Source organism: Caloenas nicobarica, chromosome 4 (genome assembly GCF_036013445.1).
Source record: "Caloenas nicobarica isolate bCalNic1 chromosome 4, bCalNic1.hap1, whole genome shotgun sequence".
Lineage (NCBI taxonomy): Eukaryota > Metazoa > Chordata > Aves > Columbiformes > Columbidae > Caloenas > Caloenas nicobarica.
Window position 1 is genome coordinate 72,362,012 of NC_088248.1, and position 14,428 is coordinate 72,376,439.

Consider the following 14,428-nt stretch of genomic DNA (forward strand, 5'->3'; position numbering starts at 1 on the left):
AAGAGCTTTTTGTTGCTGATTGGTGTCATCAAGGTCAATAAAACTGTGATATTATTTATCCTTTTCCTCATCTTGGCTTGAATTCTCAGTGACCCCTGAATTAAAAAACAAAACTAAACCCAAAAACGCCCCAAATCACCCCCCAAGCCCAAACCCAACACCCTTACAAAGGGAATTTCTAAACTCAAAATACAGAGTAAATTTGCAATTCCCTACTAGCAGGTTGAACCTTGATTATAGTTGTCAGAGAGAACATCTAATGGAGCCTGTTTGGCTTCAGATTCAGCAAAAGCCTGAAGTGTCTTACTTAAGCGTAGATGCTTACATGTGTACCTGATCAATGGAGAGCTTATCAATACAGTTATTGGAGACCAGAGAGCTACTTAGCAGTTATTCTTTTAGTCAAATATAGGTATGGATTAAAGGGTGAGCTGAATAGTTCTCTAAATTCTATTGACTCCACTATATATTGTATATAGTAGCGGTTTACATATGTAGTTCGTATGTATACACTCATTTTAAGTACCTTAATCTGGAAACTAAATTTTTATCCGAAAAGATAAATAGAAATTAAAGCTGCTGTCACTACAGTTGTACCATCCAATATTGGGAATGCTTTATTCTCCTATGTCAATGCTTTATTTTATAAAAACTTCTGAACCAATACCACAATTTCTCCATGATAAAATATTCTGCTGCTTGCCAATTTGGTACTAGAGATTTTACAATTTAGTGCTCAGAGGGTGTTAAGTGAACGTAAACCTTTTGGCATTGCTGTGTGTCCATAATCATCTGTGTATCCATGGTAACTACAGGAGAGAAAGTATGGGTGTATAATCCTTCTTAAGTAACACAACATTATGTTTTTCTTGGTAGACAAAGAGGTGCTAGCTAGACAGAAGCATATTAAACAGTCTGTGAATATCAAAGTTGCAAATATACTCCTTACCAGCAAAATGGAAGTTGATTTTGTAAAATTGTAACGTGTGCTAATACTTCAGGAGTATTAATACAGAATTTCTGGAGCTTCTGTTTTGAATAAAGGTGGGCAACCTAACTTCAGATCAATCATTTTAGTTGAATTTCCTTTCTCTTCACCTTACAGTTTAATAGAAAAGTCATAACTAATCATGCCAATCTTGTTGCTTACCAGAGAAAGGGCTAAATTATTCTCTGACGAATCACAATGGAATTTACACCCTTTTAATGTGCTATGTTCCTCTGTGATAGCCTAAACATGTTCATATAAATGTTTTCGTACGCTGTAAATGATTTGAGAATCAACATTCTATTGACTGTACGGCTATATTTATAAATAGGGCTTTTTTCCTTGTTTTCTTGTTTCATGACTTATTTTTGGTTGGCAAAAATACAGAACATTTTAGACCCAGTTATGACTGTTATTTGGAGACCAAAAATAACTGGATACCATTTTTGTTTTATACTTTCCAGCTTTCATCCTGTGAATCTTGGTTAAGCCTGCAGGAACTGTAGGACTGTTGTCTGATTGACGAGAAACAGCAGAAGCTGCACACTTCTGCAAGTAAAATTAAACACAAGGCACACATTGGCACTGATGCTTCTGTAAAACAAGCTTTCTATGCCTGCTGCCTCTAGCATTCAGAGACTATAGAGGTATGCATGTGGATAGAAAGTAGGTGTACCTGAAGAGACAAAAACTTGAAAAATAAAAGCTATTTTGCTTTGAAAGAGGAAGGAAAAAGTCCAGTTTTGTATACAGGCAAAATAGTGTCTAAATTGAAGGGGTTTTTTTTCCCAGTTTTCCATGAGTTTTCAGCTGCTTTCTAATGGGACATAGAGACTGAAGAAGGAATGCAAGCATAGGTTCTGATCCCACAGCAATTTTTTTTCTCCAGCTGCTGGCCCACAGAAAGCTGGTGTCTGTGGCTTCCCAGCCATGAAAGTAATCCATTGAGTGGAAATCTGTGGGCAGATTTGTATTTTATTTTATATTTTTTATTTTATTTTATTTTTTATTTTGTTTTATATTTTATTTTACATTTTCTATATTTTATTTTATTTTATTTTATTTTATTTTATTTTATTTTATTTTATTTTATTCCCTATCTATGAGATACATTTGGTGTTTGGATGTCCTACACAATGTCAGAGACTGATTGTGCTTAGCACAGTTTCTATTTAAAGAAATAGGACTGGGATCCTGAAGGTAGCGTTTTCTGACAACATTACTCCATATGTTTTTCTCTGTTTTCACCTTCCTTCAGCTGTGAGGGTGGGAGGGTGGGGAGAAGAGAGAAGATAATTAAATGAATTTACAGTCACTGTATTTTGTCCAACAATTTCATTATGAATCCAACAAAGAATGAGGCTGTCAGTCCTGAAGATTTTAATTCTTCCTGAGAAACTCGTCATGGTAGAGCCCTCATGGTTACGGCCCTCCCTGTAAACAGGGAAAGGTCCAATGCAGGAATGGTAAGCAAGAAAACCTTCATTTTGGACCAGGATCAGAGAAAAAGAATAAGAACTCTAATCCGGTTTTCCTGTAAGTATCTGCAGTCTTCGAGGAAAGAATCTGTCTTTGTTTTTTCAAACTAAAATGCTTCAAAGTATCTCATTCCCACACTGGTAAGGTAGGAAAACAAAAGATCAAGACTCAGTTGTATTCCATTATCCTTGTATTTGATGTTGAAGACCATGATAACCTCAAGAAGTTGGAGTAATGGAGCTCTGGAAGAAGGATAAACCAAAAGCCTCTTGGATGCTCATTCCAAAGCATCATGCACTCCTATTCCAAGGGAAGAATCAACTACAACTTTTGTGATTTTTGATATTCGTTTGTCTACTCTGCACTTAGAAACCTCAAATGACTTCCCAAGTTAATGACTTCCAATGGTTCCCTTTCTTTTATCATTCAGTAAGTTTTTCTTGTAATAGCTGTGCCAAATTATGCAGCCTGCATGTATTGTCCTGTTCCTGGACACATTCATAACATGTAGTCATGGAACCAGAATGATCTAGTCTGGTGACGTGCCTTTTGGCAGTAATTTTTCTTCGAAAGGAAAAGGCTAGTTTGATATATTAAATAATTCTGTGCTGGATCCGGAGCTAATTGCTTTGTTCTCATTTTAAGTGTTGTCCTGGAAGTGTGACAGTATGTTTCAACATGTGAAGTTAGCTGGTTCAGTAATTGTGAGGATAAACAAGAAAACCTACTGAAGTTTAAATCTCCCTACTAAAAAATAAGTAAGCCTTAAGCACTTTTAACAGTGCTCTGAGCAATATACTTTAAAACTTGTGGGACTTTTGTACAGTTCTTCTAGAGGGCTGCCTGGGCTGGAGAGATCATCCACTTCTCATATAAATAGACTCAGCTCTTTACGGAACCTGTGGATACGGAATTCTGTGCGCAGGAGGGAGTGAGCTGGATGTAATTCAAATACCATCCTTCAACAAACACTCAAAGAACTTGTATAAAAGTACCCACACAGTCTCCTTGCTCTTTTTCTCACTGGAGTCTGGCTCCTGGAACAGAAATAAATTATGGAAAATATTGCATTAGCATAGGATGGAGGAAGGGGCCTTAGAAATAAAGGGCATGCCCATGTCCAGATGGCTTAACCTGCCACAGAATTCCTATATTCTATCCAGATATACAGGAATTGTGGTTCTGGGTGGTCAATCCATCTATGTTGAAACTTGTAATAGATTCCATTTTGCCAGGAGAATAATCAATGGAAATTCCATTCAGACATCCCAGTTTACTCATCTCTTGGCTTTTCTTGTTGATTTACCATGGGGCGGGGGGCAGAAGGGAAGGAAAATTTTCCAGTTAAAGTGCCACAAAGCTCAGGGAGTCACTTAATCTATATACCTATGATGGCCTGGGAGTTTAATCTGAAAAATAACATGGTTTTTGTTTTGTTTTGTGGTGTTTTTTTTTTTTTTTTCATATGCTGTACCATTATATTAGAGATCTGTGGATCTGTGGAAGTAATTAAGTGACATTACTCACAATTTCAAAAGAAGCCTGTATGAAAGACTTTCTTCACAGTTCTCTAAACTTTTCAACTTGATTTCCTTTGCTGATCAACCTTATTTAAAAGGTGGTGGGGAAATAATTGAAAATAAATACGAAACATTATTTATTAATTAGGTTACCGTATTATGCATAATATTTCATATACAATTTTTAAAATATTAATGATGTAAGTATATGTACTGCACTTCAGAGGATGTATGATTTAACTGTAATAATAACATTTTTATTTGGGGTTTTTACTCTGAAGACAGCTAAGAAAAATCTCAGAGCTTCCCAAAACCACTCTTTCCAAAGAAACCACAATGTTACAGAGCCCTTTCATCATCCAGCATATGGTACCGTAGAACACAAAAATATACACTGTACTACTTTAATTCACATTTGCAGGAGATGCAGTCTGTGTGAGTATGTGCAATTATGAAATGTAACTTTTTTTTCCTCTTGACTTTTTTAGCTGCCTCACCCCTTTTATTTGAACACATACATATGGTGTGTGAGAGTGAGCAAGCTCTCTGTAAATGTTTGGAAGGAGCATCTGTCAGACAATAAAACTTACAAGAAAACATGCTTCTCATTTAAAGCGTATTCACCAGAACTATTTCAGTGCTGGAATTGGTTCATTTGTATAGCTTGGAGGCATTAATAAGAGCAGAGAACTGTAAAGGCACCAGAAAACTCGAACTGTTGCTAAGAATCCAAGGTATTTTTTTTAAAGCATTTCTTCTATTCGGCATCACAGTCTTCTGATAGGAACCTGAACCAGTTGACAGACAGGAAACCTCTGGTAGTCCTTCCAAAAAGATTGCAAAGGAGAAGATGGCATGCTTTTTGCAAACCTGGAAAGTCTAAAGATTACAATAATTGTTGGACCAAAGGGACCCTCTTCAGGCATAAATAGCAAGACTCCTACTGTCTTCTCTTGCAGACCAACTCAGCTGCCAGCAAAAGCAGGTGCTCTCCCCCTACCAGTGCTCCAGAGGAAATATTTAGTGAGTATTCACAGCTCTTTTTACAAATTAATATATTATTAGAGTTTGAGTTATATTTTTATAGTTTTCTCAAAGGACAAAAGCATTTAAAAATAAGTTTTTAAGGCTGTTATTTTAAACAATTGCTGGAGTTCAACAGTCTGATGCAATTACCATATTAATTTAAAAGCAAAATTTGTACAACCTATGACAGCAATTTAAAAAAAAATATTGTTCTTTAACAACTATGTAGCTTAAACAATCTGAAGTAATTACAATCTATTTTTTAATGCACAAGTTATGACAGCAAAGTAATTTATATAAATATGAAATGTATTTGACTTTAAATGTTATGCCATAAAACAGCCTTTGTAGAATACAAAATTAAAATAAATCATTTCTTTTGGCAACGTAACCTGCAATTTAATCTTTAGAAGAAAAAATATAACACTAATCTTTTCCACAGAAACAGTTGCTACTCTAATTAATTCAAGATGTGACTCTAATAAGATTTCAAAAGAAAATCAGAAACAGATTTTTCTCAGAGGTAGTACTATGGACAGGGTTAAGATATTTTTATATTCATTAGAAACACTTGGCCCAGGTAGAGTTACAGATTTGTAGTATATAGCATGGAGACATCAAACCTGAAAGCATTATAATAATGTTTTTAGAAGCATAATAATTTTTAATGTTTCAGATATATGCTTTCTTTTTGGTTATAACTTACAGTAGGTAACATTATGTAACTCTTATTCAATTTTGAGTTTAAAGTGACTAATATGTCTAACTTTTTTTCTTTTTTTTTCTTTTTTTTTTCTTTTTGTGTGGAAGGGAATGGAAAACCTGATGTTTGTCTACCGCTCCTGTAAAGTTATCTGGACGTTACTTGTAACAATCCTGGGTTATGCCAGCAGCTTGCCTGTGGGTGATGATTCTATTTGCGCAGCAGAGGAACTTGCCAAGTACAGCATTATATTCACGGGGAAATGGAGTCAGACTGCTTTCCCTAAGCAGTATCCACTATATAGGCCCCCAGCACAGTGGTCATCAATGTTAGGTAAGTTTTAAGAACAGATAAATCTGTGATATTGTTGTGGGTTTTTTCCTTCTTAATAGTCAATTTTAAGATAACTAATGAAAAGGGAAAAAAATAGCCAAAGTTATTACGGGTGAAATGCAGAAATTGGAGTATCCACAATGCTTTCAAAAGTCTCCAACTGTTTTCGATTGGATTCTGTTTTCAATTGGCTGCAGCTGAAATAAACAGTGATAAGCCAAATGTTTCAGTGTTCACTCATTTTTATACACATTTTTTAACCTCAGAAATAAAAACGAGAAATTGAAGAAATAAAGACAATCTAAACCAGACTTTTATGTCATGCCATGTATTCACTCAAATAGGTGTTACTCATAGTTCTGACTACAGCATGTGGAAAAAAAATGAATATGCCAGCAATGGTGTACGGGATTTTGCTGAAAAGGGTGAAGCATGGCTATTAATGAAAGAAATAGAAGAAGCTGGAGAGAAAATTCAGAGTGTACATGGAATCTTCTCTGCTCCTGCCATTTCCAGTGGTACAGGACAAACGTCCACTGAATTAGAAGTGCATCCAAGACATCCCTTAGTAAGTAAATGCACATATTCATTTTCAAAGTTTATTTTATGTCACTAGCGCACAAAATTAAATATTTGAGTTCTCACTTTTAGAAACAATATAAAGCAAAGAGTTACTAAAAAGCATGGCACATTACAGGGAGCACTTTGCAGCTTCTATAAAGTAGAAGAGCATAATGACATTTCTTTCAAAAATTTTAAGTTAAAATGACCATAAGCAGGACTGGAGCATTCCCTAATAAGTGACACAATCCTGATGGATTTCGTTTCATTAGGTCTCATTTGTTGTACGAATTGTTCCAAGCCCTGACTGGTTTGTGGGTATTGACAGCCTAAATCTCTGTGAAGGAGACCACTGGATGGAAGAAGTGTCAGTAGATCTATTTCCATATGATGCTGGAACTGATAGTGGTTTCACATTTTCCTCCCCAAACTTTGCCACTATTCCACAGGACACAGTTACAGAGGTAGGTGTATGTACATAGTTTAGTACTTCATACCTGTATGTTTTGAGTCCTCCATTTAAAAAGGCCCTACGACTACAGGACAGACTCTTGTGAAACTTATTTCAGTATTTTAGAGTGCTGATAATGTCTATGTATGGATTTATTACATAGCTGAAGACCCTACTGCTTTGATTTTTTTCTGTATCTTTCAAATGTATCAGATATATGCAAATGGTTCATGAAAATTTGTCTCTATATTTAAAGTATTTTTCTGTAAAAGCTGACTATTTTAGTATTATTTTAACAATTCTTAAAACACCAGGAAAATAAAAATATTCACAAAAGTCCTGGCATTCCTAAATATGCATCTAGACAGGAAAATTCTTAGTCGTGAATACTGTTGTGGGGAGGAGTTTTTAGTTCAAAGCATTGCTGAAACCTGAGACTGTGACATTTCAGGGGAAGAAGCTGAGGGAAAGCACAGATCTCCATCGCTACTGCAGTGACCCCACTTTCAATCTCTTTTGCTTGTTTGCTACTCTATATGCCTCATACTTGCTCTTGTCCATTAAGGGTGGTGGAGAGCAGAGGATGTTGATTCAAATGTTTTGAATGCTGCAAGCATTCAGTTAATCCTTCCTTTAAGGTCAGTTTTTCTAGAGCGAAATGCTGTGCTATTGAGTAATGAGAAAAGGAACAGAGAAGCTGGGAAACAGTACATTTGGCCTCCTTTTTACATATTACAGCTGCTGTAGCAGACCTAACGTTATTATTTAATACTCTTGTGTTCTTCCTTTCAATAACATTCACCACTTCCCATCAAACTGTTCCATACATTACTGAGTTTTCAGTACCTCCCACTGCAAAGGTTGGCACAAGTTATGGTGCCTAGTCTTAAAGCATTATGAACAAAAATTAAAAATTCTGGGATTACCAGCAGTAGTTGTGTGAACTGAGGTTCATATAAACCAGTTGTATGCATTTTACTTGCCAAAAAAGTATTAGCATGGTGTGTAAACACGATTTTACGGTTATCTTCTTGTTAATATCATGTGGTTTCTTTAAGGTTCCCCTTTTTACTTCACAGATCACTTGTTCATCTCCAAGTCACCCAGCAAACTCATTTTATTATCCCAAACTCAAAATTTTGCCACCTATTGCTCATGTAAAAATGGTGAAGTTAAGGAAAAACCAGCTGGGTCTTTCTGCACCTTATTTTAATCTTCCAGCTAAAAGCAATGAAGTAATAGACTCGGTCTTAGGTAAGTGATTAGTACTTTGATATGCTCAATGCTGTTATTTCCATTCTCTCAAGAAAATATGTTGAAATCTGGCAGGTGATTGGGCAGAATATTATCCTGCCTGCATAGGAATAGTTTCCAGACTCAAACATGGGAAATAAAACAAGCCAGTTGACATAAAAGAGAATCCCGGGAAGAATGAGGAAGGGATTGCATGTTTGAACGATGGTTCAAAGGTCTGGGTTATATCCACAGTGAGGGTTACTCAAGCCTTATTATCGGGATAGAACAGTGAATTTTATGAGAAATAAACAACACTTGGTCAGAATCAGGGTTCCCAAATGCTTTGCAACTTTGAAGTTAATATTAATCCTTTAGTTTTTACATGATAGAGCAAAAGAACTATTATTGTTGTATCTTTCTGGGTCAGAGGATTTGATAGTTATGTGCAATAAGAATCAGTTTTATTCAATTGATTTGGACATATTTGTGATAGAAACATACATCCTGACAACAAAAATAATGTTCTTGCTCATTTCTCTTTCTGAAAAATATTAGCTAATAACTTTGTTTAGGTAGGAAGACATGTAAACTACTGATTCAAGTCAGTGTTAAGGGTAATTTTCAAATCTCCAGATTAACAAACACATAACTAACATAATATTTGCTCTAAGGGAAATACAGCACTTGGACAATGTCCACTAAGATTTTCTCTTTACACTTTTCTTGTGGATTTTTACAAAATGTAAGATGAAGGGTTAAAAATAAGAAGACTCACTACCTAAATACTATCTGAGAGATAGCAGTAGATGAAATCCCCAATGTATTCCTAGAAGAGCTGCTATGTTCCAAGAGCTTCTCCAGAATATCTGAAGATTACGTGTCTCTAGCTCTGTGCTGAGGTCACCTCACAGCCACTAAAACAAAGCTCATTCCCTACACAGTGAATAATGCATGATTTATACTTTAACAAATGTGTTTCTCTATCAATTTGTAGTTTTTGAATGTATTTCTATTAGTAAACAAGAAATATTCAAAGTGAGTGCTACATACCTCATTTGCAGTCATAGACCTTTCCCACAACTTTGGAAAAGAATATTCGGCCCTCTTTAACATATAAATTTAAAATAATGCATGTAAAGTATGGTCTTTCAGAAATAGTTTTTAATGATATATCCCCACTTGATTGTATATTCACCAGTAAATCAGTCTATTTAAAAACATATTCCAAAACCAAAAGTACAGATGAAACTGTGCCTCGTTCCCTCTACAAACATGGGAACGAGTGATCACAAGAGAAGTGGAGAGTTCCATTGTAATACCAGAAATTTATACCTGAGGTCACACGTTTATTACGGCATTTAAAGCCAGTTTTGTGGACACCTATTTTACCCACAAGTGCTGTAATACAGAGTTTTCATGTGATTTCCTGTGGCAAGCAATATCTTCATTTAACCTGCTAAGAAATAGTCACCTATGTTTTTATGAAAGATATTTTAAATGGAAGCATACATTATGGAAAGTACTTCAGAGTTTCTGACTTCTTGCAGTAAATTAAAACTACATTGAAAACTCTTAACATTAAAAAGCTTCTAGTGGTGAAACATCTTCGTTGACAAAGGGAACTGTAGTGTACATACTAAACAACAGGAAGATGATTTAATGATTACAAAATTGGACTTTTCTACTTCGGAAGTGAATTGGAACAAAAGTTAAATGGAATACAATATGAACAACTACTGGAACAATATCTAGTTGCGAAGAAATGTAAATATACCAAAATAAACCAGAGAAATGCTTTAGACCTAGTGTTTTTAGTAAGCCATGCAAAGGCAAATAAGTTATAAAATCGACAGTAAATGTTTTGTAATGCAGTCTTTTGAATGTAATTATTTTAAGCATAGAGGTTTTTTGATAGCAATTCTATATATTCAATTAAAAAATATAATACCTCAGTGGCTAGACTGCGATAATAGTAATAATAATAATAATACTACTAGTGTTGATGAGCTTAGGAGCTGAAAACAGACATTTTTATTTACGAGACAACATATGGATTATATTAATATCACATGTATTTTTGGATAAGAAAGACAGTATTTGATCATCATCCCTTAATGTTTTGCCAACTATGTATTTGCCTTAAGCACAAATTTATGTAAAGTTACCTTTTTATTGTGTATATTGCAGAAACACCACTGGACTGTGAGGTTTCCCAATGGTCTTCCTGGGGTCTCTGTCGAGGTCCTTGCAGAAAAACAGGGACCAAGATCAGAACTCGTTTTGTACTTCTTCAGCCTGCCAATAATGGGATGCCTTGTCCAAATCTGGACGAAGAAACAGGATGTGAACCAGAGAATTGTGTCTGAAATAAAGAAAATATGATAATTTAGATAATTTAAAAGTAGGATAAGTTTAATTAAATCTAAACTACATGTCAGTCAATGTTCCTTATAATTCGGGTATGCTGCACTATTTTGCTGAAAAGGTGTATTAGACTGGTTTTGAAAGTTGTTGTTTACTATAAAGATTTTGGGGGGTTAAATTCCTAAATTTTGGTATGACAACAGTACTTGATCATTCACAGACCAAGAAATCCCAAATAAATCCTGGCTATAAATATACTATAAGTTCTTGGAGTACCCTCTAGTGGCAGAAAAGACATTTGGAAATACACACATGTAAAAATCTTTCAATGACAAAATCTAAACTAATAACGTTCTTAAATACTGTAATTTGTTGGTCTACAGCTATTTATACCTAGAAATTAAGTTTTTCTCTAAATTATGTTTTTATAATTTATTGGCATTTTTGTTGTCTTTCTAAACGTTTAACATGCATTTCTTCAGAAACTATTTACATAAATCAGAGTGATGAGATGTTTGTGGTGTGGTTAAGGCAATGGTATAACTGAGTAAACCTGTCTTGAGACTTATGAATACATGAAAATATCCTTTTTTTTTTTCTTTCTCAAAACTGAGAATAGCTGTCATGAGGACACTCAGCCAGCAAAGTTACTAGAAAAATTCAGAAATATGGATACTACTAGAAAACCTCAGAACTGAATGAAAAGTGTTTTCTGAGATTTTAAAGCTGACTGGTTGTATGTCCCTCATGTGACAAATATCTCAAAGTTAACACTGTTGACCATAACATAAATTATATCATTGTCTATATATATGCAGTAAATGTGTCTGTGGTTCCTTAAATGTGTTTGTTGCTATTTCTGTTCCTCACCTTTCTATAAAGAAATCTTAGCAATGTTTTAATATTACCTAAAATTGAAGTATACACACATGTAACAAAACACAATATGCCAGAAACTGTCCTGCCTGCAAGTTTTAATGCTCAAATAACTGTTATAAAATGAATGAAACACATGGCTTATAAAAAGTTGTGGCTACCAACTAGGAAAAGAATTTTTGAGTAACGCTGTTCAATAGAATATGTCTACAGTCAGTCCACAAAAGTTTTACAGCACACTGCAATTTTACAAATATGCAGCACAGATATTGAACAAGAGGGTTGATTTGAGTAGGTTCCTTTTGGAATGTACCAAATATCAGAAATTTTGTTATGTACTTAAAGGGGCACGCCGTATTCTCTATAGGGCTGAAATATTTAAAGGGTAATTTTCTTCCAGGAGACAAATCTTGCAAAGACTCAAAGAAATTTGAAACTTTATACACTAGGCTAGGCTGGTCTTGCAAATGCTGATAAATGCAGAGATGTTAGAGCTAAGTTTAGGAATATCTACATCTTGCATTCTGCAGATTCCCACTGTTGCCCGTTTTAATTACTCCTTTTATTATACTTTTTTTTTTCCAGGTTCCTCTGTTTCCAGTCTATAATGGGAACAGTGTTATTACAGTATTATTTTTACATTTTGTGTTTAGTGAAATTCTCTGCCTTTTCAATTTTTTCTTCTTTTTATATTAATTTTTACCCACTCTATGTTTTCTGTTAAACTTATTTACTGTATAGTTACGCAATTATCACTGTCTCAGAAAACATATATTGAAATATATATTTAAATATTCTCTGAGGACAGGAACTGATTTCAAACTGATTGATCAACAAGTCATATACTAAACTCAGAAAAGGTCTTGGGTAGAAATCAGATGCAAGTTTAAACTCACGGAAAACAAACCTACAAACCACAAGGTATCCTTGGAGGAACCTTCAGAGAAGTTATCTGAAAACTAGAATTTTACTTCTTCACATGTCCGGGACATGGATTTATCTTAAAAATTTTGGAACAATGAAGAAACACAGAGAAGCTCTTCCTTCCTTTTCCCTTACATCCAGTGTTGCAGGTGACTGACTGCCAAGATGCTGTGGTCCTAAATATGTGAGATTTAGGGAAGGAAATAGGTAAATTAATTTCTGTGTTAAACTAATCTCAGGAAACACTTTGTCAGTAAACTTGAAATGGATTTGTAAAGATTTTTTTTTTTTAGCAAGAATTTTTGCAGGAAGAATCAGCTTTGGTGCCTTGGCAGATATCCTTGCAGAACGGAAGGTATGGTTAAAGGTAAGTGTAGCAGCAAGAGTCACCACAGACTTGAACTGTGGTCCTACAAAAATCGGGAACACCAAATTCAATTCCCATAATGGAATAGGGTACCTCATTACTGAGAACAACTTGTTCAGTACCTTAAGAAATTTAAGGACAGTTAGCTGTGAGCAAACGAAAGATCTTCCTATTGTCTCCTGGGAGATAGGAGTGCCAGCTGAAGCTGTCTATATATTTATGCTTTTCTACAGGCTGTGGCTCCTCTGCAGGCAACCAATACAGCACCTTGGTGGTGCATGACTAGGGAAAAAACAGGGTAATATTGTAGAGAAGTCAAGGCACAGGAAGGTCTGATTTGATCTGTGAACTGAACAGCTCTCCCTGGTACCACAGCAGAACGTTTGCTGTGTGAGCCTTAGGTGGACTAAAGGCGAGGGCAGATATTTCGTTCTACCAGATACTCCAGAATGCCTGGGATGAATGCCCAGGGTATGCATGTGCATGTGAGAGAGAAATAGACTTACAAACTGAGACCCTGTTCTATTTTGCCAAGTAAATATGCCTTCCCACAACTGAGGGGAAGCAGGTAAGTGAACCTGCCTTAAGTGACTCAATCTCATCTGCCAGGTCTGCTATGAAATGTTGCAGGCAATTGTCAAAATGGTGCAGAATCTGCTGTTAAAGATGATTCTGGAGAGGGACAGTCTTGGATTCATTGAAAAATAGCTCTAATACCCTAGCCACACTGCCTGAATTGAGCATGGTCATGGAAAGTAATGTGTTGCAAACTTCTAGAATGGAGGCAAAGCGTATGCCAGCCTTTCTGATCACTGAATGAGCATTGTCCCTTCTGGAGTGTGAGCAAAAGATCTGAGAGTATTCAATGGTATTAAAAGCAAAGAAGTCCATTTCATTATATTCCCAGTCCCAGGAAACTGAAGTACATTGGGAATATCTGATCTGTCATGAATAATTCAACAAAATAAAGTAACTCAGGCTGCTCCATGACAATATTTAATGTACTCAGAAAATAAATCTAGCACTTGATACAGGAATTCTGAAGTCACCTGAATCCGGTTTAATGGGATATAGTATACAGAAGTTGTGGCCATGATAATTTACAGGTACTGCGAATACCTGAGACAAAAAAGCTCTCAATATGCTGCATGAAAACCCAACCACGAGGAAGCTGATTATCTTTATTTGAACTCCAGCAGCCCTACTATGTTAGTGTTTGTTAGCCAAATGTAGAGAATGTGTCTATCCCAACTGGTTTGGACAGGGTGAAGGATAACGTGGCATCCTCTTGTACATCTTGTTTGTGTTCTGCCATTGGAACATGGAATTTTTGAAACCTCAAGTAGTCAATCAAAACCTGTGTTTCCTGCAGGTGTAGTAAGGCATGAGCATCTATGCGGGTGCATGTCAGCCAAGATTTCCCTGTTGTGGAGGGTTAAGAGTCCAGTTATATGATGAGATTCTGTAAAATCTAAATTTATTTCTGATGGGTAAATGCTGAAGTAGTAAAGGAGCCCTAATATCACCCTTGAGACTCCTAAGGATTCAATGGTCATGAGATGCAATTTGTATCCCGCTGTCCCTAGCCATATGGAGTCAA

The 14,428-nt window shown here is 35.6% G+C and overlaps 1 protein-coding gene across 1 annotated transcript; it reads left to right on the plus strand.

The window, feature by feature from the left end:
• Positions 1-4,640: 4,640 nt before the first annotated feature.
• On the plus strand, positions 4,641-11,606 carry SPON2 (spondin 2). Its single transcript, XM_065634107.1, has 6 exons — positions 4,641-5,010; positions 5,824-6,049; positions 6,394-6,617; positions 6,883-7,074; positions 8,141-8,315; positions 10,485-11,606. The coding sequence occupies exons 1-6, from the start codon at positions 4,843-4,845 to the stop codon at positions 10,661-10,663; spliced, it is 1,164 nt and encodes a 387-aa protein (XP_065490179.1). The 5' UTR covers positions 4,641-4,842; the 3' UTR covers positions 10,664-11,606.
• Positions 11,607-14,428: the final 2,822 nt, after the last annotated feature.

Excerpts from the sequence above, each read along its gene's own strand:
- SPON2 (XM_065634107.1), top strand. The coding sequence starts at position 4,843 with ATGCTTTTTGCAAACCTGGAAAGTCTAAAGATTACAATAATTGTTGGA. Across the intron at positions 6,050-6,393 it reads ACAGTGGTCATCAATGTTAG|GTGTTACTCATAGTTCTGAC; the intron begins GTAAGTTTTAAG and ends TCACTCAAATAG. Across the intron at positions 6,618-6,882 it reads TGCATCCAAGACATCCCTTA|GTCTCATTTGTTGTACGAAT; the intron begins GTAAGTAAATGC and ends TCGTTTCATTAG.